General features: G+C 41.2%; 2 protein-coding genes across 2 annotated transcripts in view; one reads left to right on the forward strand and one right to left on the reverse strand.

Moving 5' to 3' along the window:
* Nucleotides 1-26,957, reverse strand: part of cldn11a (claudin 11a) — a 114,023-nt gene that overhangs the window by 80,109 nt on the left and 6,957 nt on the right. The window lies entirely within an intron of this gene.
* LOC306840450 (glutamate receptor ionotropic, NMDA 3B-like) overlaps nt 1-26,957 on the forward strand; it is a 78,070-nt gene that overhangs the window by 35,436 nt on the left and 15,677 nt on the right. Inside the window, exons 2-8 of the mRNA XM_079369743.1 lie at nt 6,131-6,831; nt 12,052-12,548; nt 13,758-14,029; nt 14,717-14,953; nt 18,501-18,647; nt 18,954-19,099; nt 22,685-22,800. Coding sequence (XP_079225869.1) covers nt 6,131-6,831; nt 12,052-12,548; nt 13,758-14,029; nt 14,717-14,953; nt 18,501-18,647; nt 18,954-19,099; nt 22,685-22,800 — 2,116 coding nt within the window. The remainder of the gene's footprint in view (nt 1-6,130; nt 6,832-12,051; nt 12,549-13,757; nt 14,030-14,716; nt 14,954-18,500; nt 18,648-18,953; nt 19,100-22,684; nt 22,801-26,957) is intronic.

Here is a 26,957-nt window from a genome sequence, read left to right on the forward strand (position 1 = left end):
CATATATTCACAGTCTCTCCCCCTATCTTTCGCTGCATCGTCCCCACACTCTTCATGCAGGCTCACCTGGTGACAGCCTCGAGGAATTATGAATGTGTGCAGTGAAGTGTTGCTGTTTGGAATCCTGCCCCGACCATGAGCTTTGTTTTCTGGACTGAATGGGGAAGCTAAGCAGCCATTCACAGGCTCAGGCAGAGGTTGGGTGAAGCAGATGCGCTGTGCTGGATGCAAACGATTCATGAGTGCAGTGTTGAGCCCGAGTGAGGCTGCAGAGTGCTCTCGCAGTATTTCAAGCTTGCAGCGAGTTAAAGAGATCTAGAGCCTGGAGCTGTAGAGGAAGGATGTGAGGAGATACTTTTTGCAGAGATTCAGCTTACATCTTAGGCCTCTTTAGCCTCTTTCTACAGCCAGAATGCTCCAAAACACACACACACACACACACACACACCTACACACACACACCTACACACACACACACACACACACACACACTGAACTCCAGATTGTTGCTTTTTCGCCTTAAACTTGCTTTTAATAAGCTCTCAAACTGCAGGTGCTGCCGTTTCCTCTGTTCTCCCCTTTCTACACAGAGAAGCCTTTTTTTGTTTTTGGCATTGTGCACTTGGTTGCAAACCTTCCAAGTGTCGATGCTTTACTTATGGAGGCCTAAATAAGGAATGAGCTTAGTAACAGGGAGCTGCTACCTCCTGTTCTGATTCAACGCACTCCTGTCGGTTTGCTTACTCCACATTGCCCAAAGATCCCTCTGGGTTTACGCTCGAGTATTCACACTGCGCCGTGTTTGTACTGGATCTGTGTGTTCTTGCCCTGGTGCCTTTGAGTGTGTGTCAGTTTGTTTGCGCGGGTTGTATGTGTGTATGTTTGCTGTCTGTGTGTGATGGTTTTGTTGTGTGTATTTGTGCACATGCAACGTATTTGAGGACATGAAACTCTTAGGGCCGGCGCTTCAAACGGAACCCTGGATTTGTTCAGAAGAGGTTCAGTTCAAAGCTCCTCATTTGCAGATGTGTGCACAGGGGGATGGATTTTGTACTTCATATCTGAATAATGCTGACATTCCTTTTAGCTGTGCTTGTCTTGCATCCTTAGTTCAGAGTCTTTATATCCTTGCGCTTGCAGATGAAGCTTTTACCTGAGAATAGAAAAAGGAGATAAGAGTGTGCAAACAAAAAAAACACACAAACACGCTCACTGGAGGTCTTAACAGTTTGAAAATGTGTCGCAGATCATAGAAAAAAACCTAACCAGGCCTGAAAAAGATCTGTGTACTTTAAAAAAAACAAAAAAAAACGCACATCAGCAGGGGTCAGGACTGACTGGAGCAGCAGAGCTGGACTTCGATAGCAGCATGGATGACAGGATCAAGCCTGTAGCAGCTCCCTGCTCACACGCGCACACGCACACACTATGTGTTTCTAAAAACTGCCAATAGTCTGCTAACTTTCCAGCTCAAGACAGAACAGCCACCTTTTTATATCTTGTCTAGACAGCGACATCATAAGAAAATTACCAGCTGCATTCCTCTAGAGATCAAAACTCCTCTCAGGTTCCCTGAGGTCTGTTAAAAAAATGGCATTTTAAATTCAAATGTCTGATAAAGACAACTACAAAGTTGGCCTGGACCCAAAGCAACAGCACAGGCTGTCAGGAACAAGCACAAACGCATTCAGGCAGCCACAGTGTACTTAAATATCTGTCGGAAGCTTTCTCGCTTGGATGCAGACATGAACACATATACATTCTTTTTGGTGTGTCACAGGGATAAACAGCGATGTTGCCAGCTTGTGTTTCAGACAGGCTGGATTAAGCTAGAGTGATGACTGACATGGATTTTCATTGTTCTTGATAATGCTTCAGGATGCTACATGTAGGATTTTGTCATTGTGTGATTGAAGAGCGTTTGGCCCGTTTTGAAAATGAGTGACAAACGGCTCTATTAAAGTCCAAAAAGAAGCTTTTCCTTTAACAAGTGTGCGTTAAATGCAATGCTGGTGACAAATGGGAAAGGAACAGAGGGTAGATAAGAATAGATACGAATGGCAGCTGAAAATGACAACCCTAGAGCTATCTCACCTTACATTGTCTTTTGAAACTTGTTGTTGGCAAACTGAAGTAAAAGGTGGGTCTAATTGGGTCTCCCTCTTACATAACCAATATTTTTGTCAGCCTTGGTTTTGTGTCAGCATCTTGTGATTTCAAGAAAGAATAACACAAGGAAGCATTCTTGGTCCCGTTTTGTTTTCATTATATGCCTTGATCTGGAAAAATGATATCACAATATGCACATTTTGTACACATCTGTGACACAACGCATTTTAACTTTTTATTGCCCGTCTCACTCACTGTAAGAGGGCTATAGGAACAGCAGGGTGTAAACAATTCCACTTGTATTATGTTTTAAGCAGAAGAACATATCAAGAAATGTTCAGGTTTAATGAGAGAGGACCGATTTCCCATGCTCCATTACACTAAGGTTTGTCATTTTTAACACTTCCTAAGTTACTTGTAAGTCGGGGTGCGGATCATTAATTTTTATTGATAATGATGTTATTATTACAGTGAGACTCCTTGATCATCTGAGTCCTTAGTGATAGTCAAGTGGCATGAACCCTGCAGATAAATATCTATACATATTTAATAGGTCGGGGGAATTCACACGGTCTTGTGCCTCTGGTGTTGAAAAATGAAGCCAGTGCGAATGTGTAAAAAAAAAAACACAGTTCCTCGAGTGTCTACTTGAGGCAGGCTTCGACAGGATTAATACAGCCTGGTACAAAATACAGTTTTGGTCTGAATAGTTAATGTCCTTATGGCAAAAGGGGGTGTTATATAATTCATCCGGTTTGATCTATTGAAGAATAATAGTCATACATAATAAGGTCTGTGACTGATGTGTTTGCTAGTGGCACATTAAAGCCGTTTGTCAGGAGGCTTAAGAGGCGCCTAAAACCCACCTCTTTGGCAGTTACTTAGCTACCAACAGTACGTTTTGGACAGCATTTTCAGCATGGTTGCGATTCAGGCTTCTTATTCAGTTTTATTCTTAAACTTTTTTAGGCAATCAATGTTTTTTTGTGCACCTGTAATATGATTTAAAGGATGTGACACGACTCTTGATATAACATTGTGTCACAGGATACACACTAGTCTATAGCAGTATCAATGACTACTAGATTTCTGTCCTCATCCTCACATGCGAGTGAAATGACCTTGGACCAAGAAGTGCAGTTGTTTTATTTATTACTTTTTTGGCTTTTTATGCCTTTATGAGATATAATAGATATTGGACAGAGTTGGTCTCAGGGAGAGAAAGATAGGTATAACATGTTGGAGAGGAGCCACAGGTCTGACCCAAACCGCAGCTTCTGTACAAGGGGTGAGCGATCAGCCACTTTTCCACCCGTGTCGGACTCGTTTTAACAGCGGATTAAGTGTTAAAAGGGCTAATCAGATGCCTCCATGCAAAGAAGCTGTTAGCAAGACAAAGAGAATGAGTTATACCCCTCTGGAAAATGATGCCAGCAGCAGTCATTTTATCTTCAACAGCAGTTCTGGTGTTAAATATGGAAACTGTCATGTTCCCTTTTTTATTTCACTTTTTTTAACAGACAACTCTGCACTGTTTTGCCAGATCTTGCTGCACTGTGTCAGATTAGCACATTTAAAATGAACGAAGTCGTTGCATTTTTCATCCCATGCTTCACATACTCAGTGTTTTTCCAATCAACAGAGCTGTAAGATTCTGTTTACTACTTTTAAGTTATCTTTTTTGTGTGGTTATTAATGCACATTTCCTGAAAAAAAAAAAACTTTTTTAAAGTTCACTGAATTGCACTTGTACCTTTAAGCACAGGAGAAAATGCTCTCTTGGGAGTTATTGCCCTAATATATCACTGGAATTAATTGTGCCAAAACACTGAAATGCATGGCAAGAAGCGACTGCAGTTGTAATAGGCAATAACTCCTGCGATGTGTTTTTTCTAACTTTCATTGGGTCCACTTTGGTGCTTGTCACATTCGATTGCCCACAGACTTTTTGAATAAGTCCTTTTCCAAAACAGAGAAAACAGCAGAGTGCTTCCCCGACTTATGGGCTGGAACTCATGTCTTAAGGAAAAGAGCTCAAATCTCCTTATCTCTTCAGAATCACATCACGACTCCCACATCTGCCTCCTCCATTCACTCTAATTCGCTTTCTCTCCTAACAGCAGCGACTACAAATACCACTACTATAATGGCACAGGGAGCACTTGTTATTATTCTCACGTCTTCACTCTTGAAGTAATTCTACTGTTGTGAGTCGCTGTGGATAAGAGCGCTGGCTAAACGCCGCAAATGTAAATGGAATTGTAAAAGAATCTCTCTCAAAGTCAAGGAAATGAAAAGCCAGACATAATTGTCTGTGGAAGGGAAATAATCAAATAATCCAGCTCTAAAAAAGCTGACACAGCTGTGATATGCATCCCTGATGATTTTGATCATGATTAATTTGACGATGATATATTTAGCAAGATTCCTTTTTTTGGATTTCAAGCCATCTGTTTCCACTCAAAGTATAATTTACAGCTTAGACTAGTCTAATGTGGTAGCTTGTGGTCCTTTTCATGTGGATGTTATTAACATGAGAGATGCATACATTAACATTTAGCCATCCATTAATATTTAAACGATATATGTCCTGGATTGATCTTCCCCAGTAGAATGAAAGCAGTTATAAACACTCCTTCCTGCAGCTGCCTCGGGGCTCTGCTTTTCATCTTTTTTTTTTGTCACTTTTTAAACTCTCAGTCCTTTGACAAAATAAGCATGATGTTTGCCTCAAAACATGGCATTAAAATGCTGAAAAATACCCACACCTGTAGCAGGCATCTACTTCCTATCTCTGTTCTTCTGTGCCACCCCCTGCCACCACCTCCACCTCCGCCATCTTTCCAGCCCCCTATTGAGTTCAAACACAGACGCCTATTTTTACTTTTCCCCACACACACACCACTCTCCCTTCAAGCCTCTCCCAAGAGACAATGCTGCATTAATTCATCCATGTCTTTGCAGACTTCACTCAAATATTTTTTTTCCTATTCTCTTGTGGGATTCAAGGACTTTCGGCGGAGGGTCGCTCTGTTTACTTTGTACTCCCGGGTGGGATATTTCCATTTGAATTAACTTGTCTGTTGAAGTTTGGTTTAGATGTCTTCAGAGACACCTGAGCATGTGTTGAGGGGTGCATTCCACAAGTTTCTCTTTGCATACTGAATGTTACTGCATGGATTTAAGGCATCGATTTTTATAACTACTATAAGCACATGTTTTTCTACATGTTATGGAGATGAAAAATGCATATACATTTTTGCCAGAGGGTGTTCATAGCCATACTGAGTTCATGTTTCATGTTAGGTCGGCGAGCTTGTGAGAATCTTAACTTGAGTCACGTTAAGCTTAACTTTGGGCTCACTATATGAAAGCAACCCTCCCAACCCCCCTCCTCAACCTTGCCTGGAGCACTGATAGGATGAAAAATGGATAGAAGCCCCAAAGGAAGGAGGAGGAAGGTCCATCTGTGAGCTGCATTCAAGGACAACAGTGTTATCCACTTTGGAACAGTATGAAACAAGCCAGTGTTTTCAGCGGGGTTTGGAAATGCTGGGCTTCTGGATGAACTGTGGATGCTACTGTTGTCTTGCCAAGCCAACTGTGATGTTGCAGATTAGATGCGAATCATTGACTCCTTGTTTGTATCAGCGCCACTCTTCTTATTCAGGGGGAGAGATAATGAACAAATGTGACGGATTGCTTGTGATCATCGTAGTGCTGAATTATTGCAGCAACAGGGATTGTTTTGCAGCACTCCGGCGCCCATAAAAGCTGCATTTAATGTGATTGTATGTTATTCAGCCCCGAGGTGTTGGGGTATGGCTTTATCTATTAATCTCTGTTTTGATCTTGTTTTCTGTTTCTCCTCCTCCTCCTCTCTCTCTCTCTCTCTCTCTCTCTCTGTCTCTCTCTCTCTCTCTCTCTTGTACCCCGTCCTCAATCATTATGCTGCTGTTCCGTCTAACTTTTTGTTTTCTCTCTTTCACCTCTTCCTTCTCCTTCCTGTCCTCTTTCATAGAACCAATTCCATCTGCAGATGTCGGCCCGTGTGCCTCCATCAACCCTGGGCACTCTGCTACTGGCTGTCCTGCAGGGGAAAGACGGGGACAGGGACAGAGGAAGCCGGGGGGAGGACAGCTGGGGAGGAGCAGCTGTGATTTGCCCTGGGTGGGAGGAAGGAGGTGATGGATTGCTGTCTCACCTGCAGATGCACAGTGGGTCGTCGTGGCATTTATGGGATATCATCAACTTGACCCATATCTCTGGGGGCGGAGAAAGAAGAGGGGATGCCAGTGAGGAGCGGAGGGAGGATCAGAGGGAAGAGGAGGCTTTGAAGATCCTCTCCACCAGTTTTCTGCGCTCCCCCTCTCCTATCTCTTCCGTTCTCCTCCTGGGATCTGACCCAGAGTGTCTCTCTTCTGTCCTGCGGGCCGCTCAGCGCCTCGCTCCATCGCTACCAGCACTGCAGTGGATTATGGGATATCCCTTGTCTCCAGATTCGCTCCACACTCTCGGAGGGCCCCTTGGACTGTTGGCCTACGGGGAGGTCGGGCGTAAGCCAATCAGCTTCTACATAAGGGATGCTTTGCAGTTGATTGGTCGTGCGGTCACTGCGGCGACCATGGTCAGGCCAGACTTGGCACTGGTTCAGAACATGGTGAACTGTTACGACAAACCGAACAGGCATGAGCTGCCCTCTTCAGGACAATATCTGGCCAGGTAGATGCACACACTGTTCATATATATGAGTAATGAAAATTGGTCTAGATCGGATTGTGAAAATCAGAGCAGATAAAGATACAAATTAAAATTTAGCAGATTGCGATACTGATGTTTATTTCACTTCCTCTTTGTAATTGTTAGTGTTGTTTTTATTAAACCAAAACTCAAGTCGCTGATCTATCTCATCGACGGTGTAAGTCTCCAACACTGCCGATATTTTCATCATGGAAACAATTCAGAGCCTTTCCAGTAGGTGACATAATCTGCACAATCAAAAACTCTTGACTACGTAAGCCGTTAGTGTAGGTATTAGCATGTCAAACAAAACAAACATTGGCTGCTGACATGAGTGCATGCCACATTATTTTCAGATAGGAAAACATTTATCAGCAGGGCTCATATAGGCCAACACATTAAAAAAAAAAGCTGTAAAAAAGGAAATAAAACAATCAAACGTAATTTTTATTGGATGTTTTTATATATCAGCCCCCCAAAAATTGACTTTTTTCTTCTTCAAACTGTACACTAAATAGCACTTGTATTGTCTATGGCTGTCCTGTACAGCTACTGCCTTTTAGCAGCCAAGAAGAACAGTAGGCTAGCACCACACTCCCTAATGTTAGCAAAATGTCTGGTCAGTCAAAGCTAGCAAAATGTAGGTAGGCAAATGTTTATCTCCCTCAGAGTTTTCCATTCACTAATCCAATGCTGGTTTTACTTAAATGAATACTTTAGTCAAGATATCCTAATTGGTATGGATAAGGAGAAAACGGTATTGGACTATCTCTTAGATGAAACTTAACTTTTAAATTGGTTTGTATAATTTGGGTCAACCAAACCCTGAAAGACAAATTAACACAGAGCAGTATTTCTTCCATGACTCCATGCTAAAGGTGAAACAATTAATGTTAAAAAAATGTAGAATTTAATAAAGTTTTTAAAAAGAATTAAAAAGATTCAGGCCAGACCCTGACCAGCACCTTCACCTTCTGTATGCAGTGGCAGAAATGTAAGACGTGTAGTGCTTTAGGCTACATAGGATTAGTAGTGGTTTGGTCAGGTATGGATCTCAAATAGATGAGAACCCTGAAACCTGCAAGCCACTTACAAATGCCCAGCAAAGTTACCGAAAGAGCAGACATTTAAATCACCAAGTAATTTATGGAAGACACTGACAAACACTTGTTTAATTCTCTGTTCACAACTTTAAATGTCTATGAGCTTGTTAGCTTTCTGATAGACAGGTTGGCATATTTTCTTAAGTTGCTTGCTTTACTTGTGGCGCTGTATGCTTTGGTTTGTTGCCCTTGTCTGTCCTCTGCACCATGGGGGTGTTTCCTTCTGAGTGGCGCTGTCATACAGGGGGGTGGGAGGAGGTCTTTATGGCATACAGATTCACAGACTGACACCACAGAGTGTTGCCTGTTTCTCTTTGCTGCTTCTGCCGCTGCCGCTTCAATCCCTGCAGCTTTTATAAGGACCCCTGACAGCTTTCCCTGGCTCTGTCAAGGTGCTGTTTATGATAACACGTACATGCATGCTATATAAGCAGTGAAATACAAATGCTCTCACTTAAGGCTGAAAAAATAAATCCTCATGTTTGTAAAGCAAAAAAAAAAAAAAACCTTCATTCTATCATAAATAACAATCCCTTTAATGCCAAATGTGTCTGGTACTGAGAGATGCACTGAAGCACCATTAACATCAGAAAAGACCATAAACTCACGTTAGAGCAAATATCTACGCTTTGCAAGTTGACATGGATATTTTTTAAACAGTGCAACGGTTTAACAGTATGGTTTCAACTTTTACTGCCGTGTAGTACTAGTGAGAAAAGGATTTGTGGTTTGAGTGGGGCCCAAAACAAATATTGAACACACACAAGTTCCTGCCAGCTGAGAGTGATCATCAACACCACCCACATAATCACAAGTTGGATTCTCACAGTGTTCTCTCTCTTAGTGGAGCTAAGTAAAGCCTTGGGATGCCAAAACTATTTAGCATGGACAGCCAGAGGCGGAATCAAGTGGAGTGGGAGTTGAGCTACAAAGCAATATCAATGGACATTTATTATCAGGCTGAAAAGAAGTTTATTAGATTTAAAGTGATTAAATTGTTCATTTTCATCTTCACTAGAAGCTTGGCTTACTTAAAAGCAATGTCCGGCTTTCAGTCAGTCCAGAACTTTGGACCAGGCTGAATAATTCATCAGTTGGATGGATTTATTTTTTATGTTGTAGTGTTCCCAAGATAATGAAGCCTACTGTCTTGCAATGTTCTGTCTTTTTTTGTCCTATAAGGACAATGTTGACATTGATTGGGTTGAAATGCATGGACAGCTTTTGAATCTTGGCCAATAAAATGTTGCATGTATTTAAAAAGTTATAGTTTTAGATACCAGCATTGATATTGGCTTCTGACACTGCCTATAAAGAGGTTTTCTTGGAAATTCGCGGAATATCACACAGTAATATGATCAATGTGAGAATCGTGCCTGTCTTGGTCAGGACTGTCTTGAAAAAAAAAGATTTTTATGTCAATGGGTTTTTCTCTTGGTTAATTAAACGTTGAATTAAAAAAAATCATAATGGGGCAAAAAAGAGCCTTTAACTGTACACTCTGATTCATGTTTCAGTTGGAGCCTAAAGCTTTATCAAAAAATAATGAGTAATGTGTTCAAACTGAGGGAAACTTCAGCAGAACAACAGAGAAAGTCACAATCTCTGTGGAGGTTCAATTAGGACAAAGTCTATGCTATCAGAAATGACTATTCATGATAAAGTCCTCCCTAATATAGTGCTAGTGACCTTTGTTCCTGGCCTGTGAGAGACTGATAAAAGCGGTTGCTCTATCGCACCATTCAAACCGGTCCAGTTAGACACCATGCCCTCCAGTGTGCTCTCTGATTCTTATCCCTCCCCTGCAACAGCCAGACATGCCAATGCTCCAGAGAGCCTTTACAAAGCTCCAGGAAGTGAGAGACTTCCACATGGAAAAGGCAATTAACAGTTCAATGCCCAAGGGACAGAGCGAGGAAGGCATGGGAGGAGAGAGGATGTCTCGAGATATAAGCAAGTAAGGAAGGTATGAGGGAGCCAGAGTAAAGATATGAGAAACTGGCCACTTTGATGTATTTCTTCTGAATGTCCAGAATCAAAAAAGTCCTGGGGTGCTTATTCCCCCAAATACATTAGAGAGAAAGAAGACAGTGGTCAAAGACAAATACATAGATGAAAGAGGGGAAGTAGGAAATGGCTAGCGGAAAGAAAGAATCTTGTGTGGGGAAAGGATGTGAAGCAGGAGAAAAAGGAGAGAAGGGAGGGAAATTGATAGAGGGTTGTTGTTATCAGAGTGAGATCTGTCAGTCAGTGCCATCTCACTTGGCACAGCTGCCAGGCTGATTTGATCTCCCCTGAAGAGATTAAAAGCATTGAAACAAGCAGACCTCGTATCATCCCAGAGATACAAAGTGAGAGGGAGTAAACTTTCCTCCAAACTAAAGGGGATGGAGAGATAACAGAGTGAGAAACATGCCCGGGACTCTCTTATGGAGTCATCATTTAAGGGCCACTCGGCTGACATCTACTCTCTGAGTGAGTAAAGCGAGGCCAGGTGTCAGTGAGGGGACGCCATCGCTCTCTGACACCACGGGCTGACTTATAAACCTGCTTTGACATACAGTCATTCTTTAAAAGCTGCAGCCTCTGGCCCAATGCAGCCGAACATAGCACACAACGCGGAACTAAAACATGAAGCTGGTTTAAAGTGTGGCATGCTTTAACAACCTTGCTCTTCTCTCAGGATAATCACCCACTTATATCTTATGTTCCTATTTCTGGACATGATTCCAAAGATGACACAAACTGCAAAAAGGTCTCCCAACAGTTTTATTCAGATAAGAGACGTGAAGTGAAGACTAAGTGAATATTTTTTTGTGGCCAGCCGCAGCAACCACAGGAGAGTATATGAGTCTGGAGTGGGTTGGCTTGATGAATCTGCTGTCTATGGGATATGATGATTCAGCCAAGCTATTACCATGAGTGATTTTAGCTCAAGGCAAGGATAGCACTTCCGCTTTATGGTCACAGAGACAGAGGGAGCTGCTGATGAGGAAACATAAGTTAACGCAGAATTGGATGGGTATGACTCTCAAATCAGAAGAAGTACTGTAGAGCGAGGAATTTGTTTATGAATTTATATTATGCTGTTCAACGAAATCAAAAGGACGATTATGAATAAAAACACAAGCACAGCACACAAAACATAAAGTCTTTTTTTCTTTGGTGAAGATAGGGGTTTAGTCCAGGCAAGCCTCAGACGTGGTTAATGAACCACATGATCAATTTAGCTTTCACGTTACATTGCATACTCCATATTTTGAGGAAGTGCTTCAGCAGCAGGTTCCTTTCTGTGCTCATTAATTCAGCTTTTTACTTGACGAGACAAATAAGATAGAAAGAAAGTATATTACAAGGGCAAGACAGAAAAGCGATTTTACTCCACTGAGAAAAAAGCTCGGGCTTTACAAACCTTTTCCATTAACTGGAAGGAAAACTTGCCATTTCTAGCCTTGACCCAGACATAATCAACAGTCTCTGCACGGTTCAGCACCCATACTGAATGCAGTGATCCCTGCATACTTTAACATTTAAACACCTGCCCCATAGCATTTCCAATGACCTCTTGACAATTCCTGACTAATCAAGACATGATCAAACAGCACTTGTATGGCTTCACATACAGACAGCACCTAACTATGTCCGTATGATCAAATGCTAAGACATGAGCCAACATTCCCTGCACGGTTCAATAGGCCAGGGCAGATTTATGTGTGAACGGGGATTGCTCTTCCTAATGCATTCCTCCGTAAAGACCAATACGGTGTCACCAGGTGAGTGAGACGAATAGCAATGATTGTATGGATCAGCTGATAGAACGGGACCCTCATTGCTCTGAATTAACTTTTAATTACAACTTGGAGATGAAATTACCCATCTGAATCTAGACTGAAAAAAAGCTTCACAACCCAGCCATGTCATTGCACCATCATGTTAAACTATTCCTTGCTTTCTCTTTGGGTTTTCTGTTTGGCCCATTAAGTGTTGTATGCGATTGCAGGCAACATTTCTAAACTGCTATAACCCAGCATGGATCTCGCAGTTATTCCAAATGTTATTTTCTCAGGCTTATTGTCTCATTTCTCTTTCTTCCCTTGAGGTTTCTCTCCAACACTTCCTTCACCGGGGCCACAGGACTGATCCAGGTGGAGGCTGGCCTATCTCGAGTCTCCTCCTCCCAGCTGTTCCATGTATGGAGCCTGAAGAGGGGGGCTCTTGGCCAGCCAGCCTGGGTGACCGTAGGCCAGTGGACCAGAGGCAGGCTGGAGTTAGAAGGAGGCATCCTGGGACTGGTGGGAGGCTTCAGAAGCAGTCAGGGACAAGGTCTTGGAGCAGGGGTGAGGGGAGGGGACGGCCAGGGGGAAGGTCACATTGGAGGACGCTGGAGGCCAGGATTTTCCGTTGAGGGACAACGCCTGAGAGTGGTTACACTGGTGGAACACCCATTTGTCTTTACACGAGAGGTGGATGAGGATGGATTGTGTCCAGCGGGTCAACTCTGCTTAGACCCAAGAACCAACAGGTCTGACATAATCCATGCCCTCTTCAACCAGCTGCATAACCCAAACGCTACTGCTGCAGAATGGGAGGGCATTGGTGAGTTTTGCTTTTAAATTATTGTTACAACAAGATATTGCTGATGTGGTGTTGGTCCATGGTGAGTGCGCCTCAGAGTAACAAAGCATTGTTAGAATTAGAGTACAGTTTTCTATCTTAACTTCACCAACTACCAAGGTTCATGGAGAATGAAAGGCTATAAGTGCTCAAAAAGCTTCAGTGGGTCCTTGAAGTATAATGATCAACTTTATTTGGCCATCGTGGTAAAGAACTATTACAGGAACTCATGGGACATTCATGAGTACAGATCGATGAAAAATTAAAAGATACCCATGTCATTAGTCTTAGACCTTATTGCTATGTCACTGGCCACATTTCAGTTGCTTCTCCTCAAGATTGAAGTGGGTTTTATAAGCAAAAATCAATAAGGGATCAAGGCTGGCCAGTCCAGTTTTGAAGTATTCCCAGCTCATTGTCGAGGGCTTTGGTCTAAAGCCAAATCTCTGTTTAATGAGTGATGAGCACTGAAGGTGTTAAATCAATAGAACTACAAGAAAAAGAAAAAACACACATATCTCACAAAGGACATCATACACGAAGCCTGCTGTACAGCTGAGAAGTACAAGGCGTCCAAAGTTTCTTTGAATTGAGTTTGAGGATGGAAAATGGAAGACAGCGAATTGAAGTACACATCTGCATTGAGGAAAGTATCTACATGTATTATTTAGTGTCTAGGGTTTCAAGAAGTATAGATGTAATTGGAAAAAAACAAGGAAGTCATACCTCTTTTCAATATACAGTAAATAAAAAATATCTGATCTCAACATTCCACGTTCTATCTTGGCAGAAAGAGTGCAGACTTGTGCCAAGTTTTAAGAGCGATTGGCATATTCCTTAATCTGTATTGACTGCGTTTGCAAAACAAGGTTTGCCAGGAAAATCAAAGTGGCAGAAAGTTTAAGAATTTATATCATAGGGTGTCCATCTTGCCAACTTCTTTTTTCTTGCCTTACTGTTCAAGAATCTGTTACACTTTAATTTGACAAAATATTTTCCTAGCCTTGGTGCAGGGATCATTTAAAACACTCGTACACAAGTTTCCCAAATGGATGGATGAGAATTTTTCCAATGATCCATAGTCAATATTTGTGAACTAAATCCCATTGTAGAAACCCCATTATTTAAAACTCTTGAGTATGAATGACAGAATGGATACATTTCACGTCATAATCTCCTCTTTCCTGTCAGACCTGCCAGAGGACCTGAGGAGGTGCTGCTATGGGTACTGTATCGATTTGTTGGAGAAACTTGCTGAAGACATGGGATTTACCTTTGACCTTTACATTGTGGGGGACGGAAAGTACGGAGCATTAAGTGGGACTGGACGTTGGACGGGGCTGGTCGGGGACCTGCTGAGTGGAACAGCCGACATGGCCGTCACTTCTTTCTCCATCAACTCTGCCAGGAGCAGAGTCATTGATTTTACCTCACCATTCTACTCCACCAGCCTCGGCATTCTGGTACTATTGCTTCAAGTCATCATTAGTTTGTTGGAGATCTGAGTTTGTATTTTAATGATGGTAGAAGACGTGGGGCATGTCCCGAAGATATACTGCATTGTGACAACATTACAATCATCAGTGTTTCTTTGATATGTCAGTCTCTCTCTCTCTCTCTCTCTCTCTCTCTCTGTCTGTTTGGCTGACTTTATTTCAGTATGATGATATGGTCTGCAAACACTTCATTTCACCCTGTTGCCCTGCTCAACCAATCTACTTGTGAGGAATAGGAGATCATTAGCAGTGAATAATTAGTTTGCTACATCTTCGGTGCACCTTAATTATGAAAGTTCAAATTTAACGGCAGTTTAAGAGTTTAACAAGCATTTTGAGAAGCCGTCTTCACAGAGTTCTCAAACATGCTGCCGTTATTCTTTGATTTCTTAACATGTCCCTCTGTGCCTGACAAACTGCAGTGCATAATATGATCTGACAATTCGGTTCCATTTGAAAATGAGTACTCCATTATTTGAAAATCAAGATTGCTTGCCCTTCTAAAATGATGGATAGTACATAATAAAAACATTTTATGCATTTTTTTCTTGTTATGCCCAGGAGGGTCTCAACAAAGTTTACAGACAAGATCCTTCAAACTTGAGGCTTGCATCAAGCCAGCTTCTTTCAAATGTTTTTGTTTCTCACCAACAGGTTCGTAGCAGAGACACTGCTGCCCCAATTGGAGCCTTTATGTGGCCTCTCCACTGGTCCATGTGGGTGGGTATTTTTGTCACGCTCCATCTCACCGCGCTCTTCCTTACCTTGTACGAGTGGAACAGCCCCTTCGGCATGACACCCCATGGCAGGAACAGGCTGCGAGTCTTCTCTTATTCCTCCGCCCTCAATCTCTGCTATGCCATACTGTTTGGACGCACTGTCGCAACCAAGGTAAACTAGCTCTCATCTGTGTGATAAATTGGCATCATGCAAGGTAGGGAAAATAAATTGCAGCTAAAGGGAGGAGGGGATTTGCATTATGGGAAAATCTACTCAAACAGTGAAGGCGAGTGAAAAGAGAAGGTTAGAAGGGAAAGAGGCATGGAGAAAGAGGTAGAAATCGCTCGGGAGGAGGAAAGATAGATAGGGGAGAGGTTAAAAAGGTAGGCAGTGATAAAGTAGGGAGCTACAAGGAGGATAATGCACATACAGGGAGGAAGAGGGGAAAGGGTAAGTGGGCCGACAGAGATTGAAGGAGTTATGGTGAGGATGATGGGGATGGATGAAGGTGGAAAAAGAGGGTGTGAGTAGAGGTTAACTCCCTAAAGTAGGCTGAACCAAAGTTGAAAACAAGAAGGCAGGTGTAAGATAGCCAGTGGGGGGTAGAAAGGTTAGAGGGCAAATTGGGAAATGGGCTCAAAAGGAGGTAATACGAGGGTTGACAGAAAGATAGTAAGAGAGGGTTGAAAGGGTAAGTGGGCAAGCAGAGACGAGAACAGCAACACAATGAGGGTGACATGGAGGTGGGCAGATGGGTGATGATGTAAAGGGGAGAGAGCAGGTGGGTGGGCAAGATGGAGGGCCAGGTAACAAAGGTTAGAAAAAGAAAAAAATGGATGAGGCAAGAGTTCATTTAAGAGGGATCAAGACAAATCCAAAGACTTTGGCAAATGTATCCATTAAAAATATAGAACATTAACATATTAAATGTCAGATTTGACTGATTATGTCGCAGTAACATTACAGCGTATTCTCTATTTCAGCAGAGATGAAAAACAACTGTTTACCGCATACTTGGTTTTTTTTAAACAGCATCATACTGTGCTAGAATCCATCATTATGATAACTAGTGCTTTCTTTTCAAATTTTCGCGAGGCACGTACTATGACATTTTTCAAACATCATTTGTTTTAATTACTCTCATCTGTCCTCCCCTGCTTCGTGAGCATGCACCAAGTCATTATGCTTTTTTAAATGCACACTCAAACCTAGTCCCTAAAGGACGGGGTTCAAATGAGTTGATTAAACATAGGCAAACTGATTAGAGAGACCTTCCAATAATTGAAAGGTCACAGGTTTGATCCTTGCAACTGGAAATGTGTCAATTGAAGGTTTTGTCCATTAGCAGAGTTGCGACATGTTAAAATTCCCTTGAGCAACTCTTTTAACCTCTGTGTTCTGGGTCGGTGCCAAACAGTCATGATTATTTAGGCCATTGGGAAGACAGTGGGCAACTCAATGGATTGCTTGACTGCTAATAAGAAGTATTTCCATAAGGTCACCTTGATTGTCTTGGTTAGTTTTACTTATTTGAAAAGAAAAAAAAAAAAAAATAACTCAAACGGAAATAAGCTTGAAATCTTTTCCAAAGGAAATCCCAACACTCATTATTGTTTTTCAAGTCACTGGCGCGACTTATTGTAATCTAGCATTACTTACTTACTTGATGCACATTAAAATGCCATTAACAAACAATACCTTCATCAATTTGTTCAATTAAAAGTTTGGTTTAAACATTACACAAGACTCTTTCATTCACAGTGTGGTATTTCCCCACTTTCTGGAAGCTCTCCCTGGACACTAGCAGCAGATAATGGAGCAGCTGTGTCTTCTCTGTATTGGATTTGGTTAAGCACTTTTGCTAACCCAGCTAAAGTAACCCGAAACAACACAACATTTGCTAAACATATTTGTCAGTCCTCAGAAGCCTTTTAAAGTAAAAAAGAATGTCAGATGAGATGTCAGAAAGAGTTTTTGTTCAAATGACATTATAGTACACGACATTTTCCCCTTCAACTGCACAGGGACATAATCTGAGTGACATCGTCCTTTGGATTCTGAAGCTTGTTTTGAATCTTAAGGATGGTAGTTGCTATATTAAAAATCTTTTGTAGACTGACCAAAAGATTGTTTTTCTAAAAACAGGCAAAGATATGAGGCTTTGTGTAAGCTCATGCAGCTTACCATAGTGATTTGCCCCAGCCTGCTGATTGAATCATTGTTTTTAATCACATACAAACCAATGGTACAAGGCATTTGGTGCCCACACATACAGGGTGGTTTTGCATTGCTCTCCCTATATTTTTATCAGAGCCATCATTGCCAATTTAAGTGTTTCAATTTTGCAGTAGATGGTTAAATACCTCCTAAGTTGCCCTACTGCCAGTCAGATCAGTTGTTACCCTAAGTGAGCATGGACTCTTGGTCTTGATTAAATCAAAACAAAGGGCATCATATCATTTTATAAAATCCAACCATGCTTGAATAAAAACGAGCAATTGGGAACCAGAGGGTCATCGGTTATTTCAGACAATGTGTGTTTAGCATGTCTCAATAAAAATTAATTTGAAACCATGCATGAATGAATAAAGGGATTCATAAAGTATATCTTCTTCTTCTTCTAATGTTAGCTAAATAGTTAGCTTGCCACTGACAGCAAGCTTAATAATTAGCTGCCACGTTAGTTGTCATGTCAGCTTGCAAAAATGTGGCAATGCTTGACATTAGAATGCTGTTTTTGTATACCACCATACAGTATACCCAAATCCTCTGGAATTATTTACACATTCAAGTTGTTAGCATGCCTCTCTTATCATCGTTAACGCTGCATAGAAAGAGGAACTTGAAAGGCTTGACAAAAAGAGTAACTGAAAGGGACAGGACTTCAATTAATGTGAATTAAAAAAAATAAAAAAAACCTTGTGAAGAAAACACCTACATAGAAGCAGTCAATGCAAACTGATCATTATGTATTCAACATGCAATCTCTAAGCTGCCCAAAACAATATTAGTGAAGAATTTGTGCCTTAAGTGTGCATGCCATCCTCCTTTTCTCCTGGTTCACCCAATCATTATGCGGAGAATCCAAACACCTTCGTAATAATGGGTTACAACCTTGTTTGTATAATTAATGTCTCATTAATCTCAAGCCTTAGAAACACTAGAAATTCACCTCTTTTCTTCTGTTAAGTGGATTTTAATTGGCAGGATGAATAAATGAGCACAGTGTTCAGGTGGATTCTGTCCCCAAGGCAGGCAATTTCATGGCACGATATTCCTGATGTGTCTCACATACAGTCACACTTTGTGAGATTTGCTATTCTTGTCTGCTGTGTTGTTATAAATCCGATAACCTTTAGTCAGGGGTTAAAACTGAATATGGGGGGGGAGAACGAGGATGAGGAGGTTGAGATAATGGGGGGTTCTGCATTTATGTCAAAACCTGAAAGAAAATTTCCTGACACGTTTGTCCCTTTACTCTTGTTGTGTATCAACTTTGTTATCTGTATTCCTCCATGTTGTCAGTCTGTTTCCTTTTTGTCTTGACATTGTGACATTTTCACTTTTGAGCTTAGGTATTTTTAGCTTTCCTTATCTTTCAGATCTGCTTTTTCCCCCTCTCTTTGATCTTTGTATAAACCTTTATATTCACAGCAGTATACAGAGGCAAAATAAACCCAGAAAATAATCTAAAAAAAATTATCTTTTCATTCTGCAGACTCCAAAATGCTGGACCGGGCGCTTCCTCATGAACCTTTGGGCCATCTTCTGCTTATTGGTGCTGTCCAGCTATACTGCTAACCTAGCTGCAGTCATGGTGGGGGAAAAGACCTTCGAGCAGGTCTCAGGAATTCACGACGACAAGGTCAGACTGCGCACGAGGACACAAACTTGCAACTGCATACATGTTGGCTCACCATACACACACACACACGCACAGACCCAAAGCTATGTGTACACACAAACTAATCTCACACAAGGACAGGCTAATGAGCAAGGAGCGGAATTATTTGTGCAGGATTATCACTTTCTCCTATCCATAACCCTGTAGGGAGTTTATGAACCCCACCATGATTCCCATCCCTCTTCTCTCCCTCTTTCTTTTATCACATCCGCCACTTTCTCTCCCCCTCCGTTTTGCCTCCTGCGTCTTCCTCTGTCACTTTCCCAGCTGCACCACCCCTCCATGGGCTTCCGTTTTGGGACGGTGCGGGAGAGTAGCGCTGAAGATTACATGAAGAAGAGCTTCCCGGAGATGCACGACTACATGAGGCGCTACAACCAGCCCACGACCCCAGAAGGCGTACATATGTTAAAGTAAGACACAAACACACATACATGCGACAAATATGCATGTATAAAGAGCTTATTTAGAGGCAAATGGAATCCACATCTAAACAATCCAGTCACGTTTGCATCTGTTATCTGTGCTTGTCTGTATTCAGCGCACCGTGCATAGCAATTCTGTCGAGTGACAACTAGAGCAAACATAGCGGATTTACAGACATCAGAGACAAAAATATACTCGTGAAAATCCTCCCATAAATAGAATTCCTGTGTACTGTTCCCTAATATACCGAAGATTCATTTTGAATTTTAAAATGTTCAGCAAAGAGTTCAAGAAATCACCTTGAGACGATCTGGAGGGCATCCACAGAACGTGAAGAATGGAAGAAGAAGAAAAAAACACTACGCATGGATGTGTTCATGTTCTCTGAATCCCCAGTCGTTCACCCTTAAATTAGATTTGGATCTAAAGTCTTAATCAAAATGTCCACAGGCTCATAAAGTCAGTCATTTATCAATTGCCGTGGTAGCTATCAATTCAAATCTTGGATGTTTTCATATCCAGCTTGGGAACACTGTTATTAATGTTTCTATCAACCGACTTTTCTATCCAGAAACAAGGCAATTGCTCAATATAAGCTTCAATTGGGGATTTCCCCTTTGATTTAATCCACCTGCAGAGATCTGGTGTTTAAGCCACTGTTGTTTGTTTTCTTATTTTGTGAATCCTCTGTGTGCCATTTCATCAGACCAAAAATATGATCAGATACTCATCACTTGTCTTTATCTTTGTCTTTGTCTGGATTTATTACAGCTCAAAACAAAGTTAAAGTGAGGTGAACACTGAGAATAAAAGTAAAAATTCCCTTTGTTTGAGGAAAATATTTTTGTTCATTAAAAGTGCTGAACGCAGAGATAAATGAGGGTCAGGGACAAATTGACGAATGAAGAATGAGGATGGATGTATGAATTTGGAGTCGAATGGGGATTGTGTTCGGATGAAAGCAGGAAAGCAAGGCAAGGTTTTTTATAGAACACGTTTTATTATCAAAGGCAGTTTAAACTATGTTGCATAATTGATTAAAAAAAGAATACAACAAAGGACTACAATAAATTTACAGAGGCTCGGTTTAAGAAGATTATAAACATCAAATTTACAGTAGTTTAGAGTGTTGAAAAGTGGTTGAGGTCATTTCAAATGAACAAGGGGAAACAATCATCTGGTATTAAAGCTCCTGTGAGGACATTGTGGGTTGTCTCTTTTGGTTCCTCCTGTGGTCAACGCAACACGTTTTGATTTGACCTTAACATGTGCAGGTAAGGTTTTTTCACTAAAGAGGCCATCCAATATCTTTTAACAGCCTAATAAAAACATATTCTTTAAAGAATATTTGCCATGGAAAATGTCAACAAAGGCTAGTTCTGCAGAGTACTACTCCGTCTTATAATTTAAAAACTGATTACATTCCAGAGTGAAAAGCAGTGATGCACGTACATGCACAATATTACTTTCCAGTTGATTGACCATCTTGTCTTCCCATTTGTGGGATAAACAAAACATGTGTATATCTAAATCTATTTAGTTCTACAGATCAGACGTATATCTAAGAAAGATATCAGTCAATATATTTTATATTAATGTGCATTTTAAAGCAAACAGTTTAAGGAAGGTAATTTAAGGTAATAAAAGATGTGTTGGGCAGTTTTGGTGTGGAAGAACTGGCCCTGCACAGAGCCAACAGCTCAACACCTGAACACCTTTGGGAGAAATAAAAACCCTGATTTTGAGCCAGGGCTTCTTGTCAAACATCCAACAGCTGACCTCACACTTGGTTTATTGGCTGAATGGACACGAATATGGCACGAACACTCCCTGAAATCTTGTGGAAAGCCTTTCCAGAAGTGTGGTAAATGTAATAGCCACAAAAGGGAGTTCATTCCAAAGTGAATGATTGTGGGCTCAGAAGAAAATAGAAAAGTAAAGGTTGTGGCAGCACAATAGAGGCTGATAAAGTAATGTTAGGATCAGGTAACTTTAAGTTTATTTTGATGATGTTCATTCATTTTATTAAAAACTTCTTTTGCGATTGTTTTTGTATTGTCATTTACAAATGCTTTGTTTTAAAAATAGAGCTCTGGCTAGGCTTGACTTTAAAAGGCTCCATCTAATTAATTTTAGGTTTTTAGTTTCTCTCCACAACTGGAAACCAGATCTGCTTCAATTAAAAACATATATTCTGGTGTACCCAAGCACAAACACACAGCCGTACTGTGGCGCACACAGGAAACACACTCACAGCTCTAACCACATCAGTTCTTATACACACAGCTTCTCTGTGGAACTCCAGCAGAGATGCTGAGATAACGTATGTGCTGACTTTGTGATGCGAGTGCGAAGATACAAAGCGCTTGTTCAGAGAAAGAGGATGAGCGCGGGGAGGATGAAGGCAGCGATTGTTTGCGGACGGGGGAGAAGCACAAGTGGGAGTCATGGCTGTGAAGGGAACAGAGTGAGGCTGTAAAATACTGTGTTGGCAGAACTACTGACCCCAATACTGCACTCAAATCTTTAAGAGGAGAAAAAGAAAAGTGATCCTGGAGAGACACAACGCCCGGGGCTACACATGCTGCGGCACATGAGCACTAATATATAGACTTAAGGGATGTATATACACACAGGCTTACAACTTACAGCCACCCTTACACACTTTAATGCCACATGCATGCTCACATACACGCGCGCTACTTTATTCCCAAGGCCAGGCATCGGATAACTTCCGCCCGTCTTTAGTCCCTAAAGAAGTCTCTCTCCCGTCTCCTCTCCCTGCGCCTCCTACTTGACAGGTCTAGGCACAGAAAAAAAAAAACAGACTTTTCTGCTTTGCCAGCACAGCAAAGACTTTATAAAGTCAGCCCTCTTTGTTTGTTTAGCAGTAAACATCCTGAATAACAAGTTGCAGGTAATTTGATCAGCCTGTTCCACTTTTTCCATCAGGCTGCGCGTGTGTGCATGCATGCTTTTTCCAATATGACACAATTTACGCTCTGTCTGCCATTTAATTGGCGTGTGTGCCGGGGGTGTGGGTGCAAATATGTTCGTGTAATGAAAAGATGGTGCCTTCATTTAGCTGTCTGGGTATCTGTTTTTCCAGCATCAGTGTTTAGGGATATATTTAAATGCAGGTTGTTTTGCCTTGAATCCTGTAACTTATCCCATGCCAGCCGAGGTCAGCTTTAGAGGAACGGTCTATAATTAGGGGTCAATTAGGGTCAATTGGATCGATACTGCAGAAGCAGGAAAGTCTTCATCAGTGTGTTTAAAGCCTTATCAGTCCGCTACAGAGGCTGTTAGTTTAGGTAATGATGCATGTGTTTACACGGTGTATTAGAATGCAGTTAATCTCATCCTCTGTTTAAATGACAGAGTGGGACGACAGCCCTAAATACAGAGTTCCTGCACAGGTCAGAGGAGTGTGAGTCAGTTTGCGAAGTTAATCTGATTTGCAGGTCTTCAAAAGTTTGCAGTGCGCCATCTTCAATTAATGCATGTCTCTCTCTTGTGAATTGTGTGTGTGTGTGTGTGCGCGTGTTTGTGTGTGTGTGTCGGTGGTGAAGGACAGATCCTCCTCTCCTGGATGCCTTCATCATGGACAAAGCCCTGTTGGACTTTGAGGTCTCCATCGACGCAGAATGCAAGCTGCTCACTGTGGGGAAGCCGTTCGCTATTGAAGGTCCACAAACACACTCAAACACACGGGAAACACACGAGAAACACACATTTTATCAGATGGGAAGACCCTGATTTGACTTACATCCATTCCCTTGAAACTATTTTAAAAAAAGATTCCTATTTGCATCTGTCTGCTTTTTTTCTCTCAAAACCCTTTATTACAGTATGTGGTTCCAACTTTTTACATACTGCTGAGTGTGTCCTTTTGTTTCTCTTGTTTCCTGTTTTGTAGAGCGCCTCGTTACACTCTTTTGAAACATCATGTCAAAGTCGCTCTCACTACTTTCCTTTGACCAAAACCCCGACATGTCAGACAATATTTAGATTCTTAAGAGCCTCGTGAGTGCACCACAAAGGGAGATTAGAGGGTAAGCAGCATCTGTTGAGCCTTCAGTCAGAGTTTGTCACGTCATTAAACTGGCTCTTTTTTAACCTGGCTAGATCACCATGGTAACTTTCTTTAAACTCATAACATGCTGGAGACCACTTTATGTTTAGAATTTTAGCTTTAAAGTGCCATTTTTTATCATTATCTGGAAATAATCTTTGTGGTCACTAAAGTACCTTAGCTAAAGGAATATGGAAACTTTTTTAATTGTGAGGTAACTTTGATGCCACAGAAGGAGTTTCGGCAGTTACAGTAGCACTTGTTTGTTTGCTTCGACCCCAAATTCTCTTTCCTCTTTGTTTCAGGTCCAAGTTACTTACCAGAAAAACTACCTTTTAACCTAGATATGAGTGAACGCGCACCTCTTTTCTTCCACACTGTAGCAATGTCCACAGTTTACAACAGGTGTCATCATCTCCTCTCCTTTTTCCAGTCTGACTGAAGCAGATAATCCGTGAACATTCAATTTTGTGTGGTGGAGGAAGCATTAAATGATGCACTTAATGCCATCTTGCATGGCGGAGAAAGTTCATAACCAAAGAGCTTTGTGGTACTCCATATCTTTAACCATAACTTCAGACTACGTCGAGCCTGATTACTCAAAGAGAGCCTGGGTATGATGATCATTATTTGTGGTATACCGCTCTGGTTTTATGTCCCAAAATAAATATAGAACTTGTGAGGACCTACTTTTTGCCCCTAGCTGTCGGTTAAGTAGTCAAAATGTGAGTGTAGGAACAGACTTGTCCCCGTAACACATGAGTAGAACAACAGCTGTTAGCCTTTTGGCTAGAACTGGCACATTTACAATGATGTTGATTAATGTGCATTGTCCTAAGAAATAAATAAATAATGTCCTCGTATAGACCAAAACCTGGCTCGCACACATTCTTGTATAGACTCAGACTCACACCTTTGAGGATGCATACCTACCCACGCACACATTATAAAGAAGCAAATTCAGCAAAGAGATCAAATACTGTAGTCCGCTCCATGACTGACAGAATAACACAGCGATTCACTGGATGAACTTTTAATGCTGCAGGGTAAAAAGTACTCAGCCATCTATTATTAACAACAAAACCCTGTCAGAACAATTTGAACTCAAGGCTTACAGGTCAAACCAACTGCAGGAGGCGTATGGACAGAGCCACTCACCGCAATAAGACCGCTAATAGTCCACATAGGGGATTATTATATTCAAGTTCTGGCAAAATACTGAAATAATGAGTGGGCTTATATGCACATGTGTGAGAGAGCACTGATATTTGGGACCAATCTGATGTGTTAAACATCTCCGGACAGTCAGAGGGAGGAATTTTTCCTCACTTCTTTTTCTACCATCTAAGCGATGGCCAAGGGAAAAGATCTCACACAAAAGTAATACAATTTAGAAACACGAGTTATAAAAGCACATAAGACGGCAAATCAGCTTCTGTCTCAACCTGCGCCATAAGATCCATAAGACAGATGCCTATTATGAAGATGAGATTGAGCAGTAATAGTAGTACTAAAAAATAGGTTCTTAAGTGATGCGTGTATGCTCCAAATTAACATAAATATACATGAGCAGAGGGATTTTCACAGAACAAGAGTAAATCATGTCACTTTTAGAAACAAAGGCAGCTGACGACCTGTCAAAATTAATTATCTCTTTGCACCAATAAAAGCCCAGTGCTAACGTTCACTGAAGTAAAATGAGGCTCCAGCCATAACTACAACTTTTACTGTGTTCTATTCACATTTCACATAATCATACTTCTAAAGGTGACTTTGAAGTGAAATTCTCGCTGGCAGAACACATTTATTGGACGTATCAAGCATTTAACCTCTTAAGCCAAACCTAGCTTAGTCGCAACAATATGTTTACTGGTAGTTTACACGGACTTGTTCCCGTCATTGACACAAATTAAAATATGCATAGTAAGCTACATCTGTAGACCACTGTCACATCGTTGACGCCATTTTGTTTTGTTGCGTCCTCAGGGTGTGGGGAGCTACAACGATGGCATTAAGTCTGCTGTTTTCCATGTTGTCTGTTGTATCAGCTTAGGGTAGGCCTATCTGACAGTCCATTAGCGCTCACTGCTTCTTAATTTAAAAGCAAATTAAAAAACAATGGACACTGAAAATCAGGAGGGAAATATAGTCATACTTTTAATGAAAACAACTTGTCAAGCCAAAGCAACTCCATATATCTCTATAGCACATGTTTAAAACAAAGTGAACTTACCAAAGTGATTCACAAAATAAGGCAAGTAAACATGTACAAAAGACAATAAGGCCTACAAAGGAAAAATTGAAGTGACAATTATGTTTGTGTTAAGCCCAAAGGACAATGAGAAGAGCCTACTCAGAGGAACATTAGTCATGGTCAGACTAATAACTGTTAGCTAACGCTTGTATAGCTGTATGATAGTGTTAGTATTATGTTAGCTAGCATAATATTAAAGGGCTAACATAATGAACGTTTTCTTCATGTGATGCAAAAAGCGTCATATTGCATCACATGAAGAAAACTTCCAGGCAAAGAAAAACATATTTTTCTTGTCTCAGGCCAAAATGAGGGCTGGATTCACGACCATTCAACACTACTACCATGTTTCTAATGATACAAAGCTTCATGCAAATGGGTGAAGTATCCCTTTAACTTCATGTGTTCCTCGCCAATGCAATGTTAGCTAAAATTTAACTTCTTAGTTTAAATTATCCAGTTGAATGCAAGCAGTAGCTGTTAGCAACATTAGCTACTGGTGTAGTTATAGCCTCTAGTTAAGCCAGAAGACCCAACTTTTAGTCTTTTAAGTATCTTACAAGTTGAGAAACAGTGAAATGGCTTTAAGTTGCTGTCTGGTAGGCTATGATATATCAAAATCACAATACAAAACTAATATTTACGTTCCTAGCTAATTAATTGGTAGATAAAACATAAAATAATGTGGCCTCCTGGATAAAGCAATATTAGCTAAGACTAAATTTTCAAGCTAACAATGGTTAGCAATGGTTAATACTAACATAAGCTGTTTTAACAGACGCTAATCAGTGATTAAAAATGAAACCCTGAAACTTTCTCTTTCTGTCTTTTCAGTTGCTGATAGGTTGAGGTTGAGAAGCAGTGAAATTGACTTCTTACATTTATGTGCCTCACAACCTACGACAGAGGAAAATGGCCAATGTGTGCGTACTTCCATGTGTATTTGTTTTCGGTTTAGTCTTTTCCTTTCTCCTGCCGTCTCTGGGACAGGCAAACAAAGATGCAGAGACAGTAAACAGTTACTTGGAAGGCCTCGTGGGACAAAACACTTACTTTGATACCATTTCTCTGTCAGTCAAAGGATAGCCTCGGAAAGACCCCACTCCCACACTCCCTACTCACTGTGCAGCTCTCGTTCACTTGAGGTTATCTGCTTCTTTCTTCACTGCATAAGACAAAAGGAGCCAGGAGGCATCGCTGTGGCATTACTCAGGGTCTTGTGGATGAGAAAACAGTCTCATTGGTATGTAGAGTGGGTCAGTTTGATGACTGCTTGATTTATTGTCTACATGAAAAGGCAAGGGAGGAATACAGCTCTCTTTCGTAGCGATTCACTCCGACAGGCTGCATGAGCAGGGATGGGATTGGAGTGAATAACTCAATAAGTTTGAATGATAGTGAAAGAAAAGGCAGGAAATGGCTCAGACATGAAATGTACGTAAGAGACTAAAAACACAGACAGAGAGGAAAAAAACAGGGAGAGTACATGACAAAGTAAGAAAGGGAAAGAAAAACA

The sequence above is a fragment of the Symphodus melops genome, assembly GCF_947650265.1.
Source record: "Symphodus melops genome assembly, chromosome: 19".
NCBI classification, from domain to species: Eukaryota; Metazoa; Chordata; class Actinopteri; order Labriformes; family Labridae; genus Symphodus; species Symphodus melops.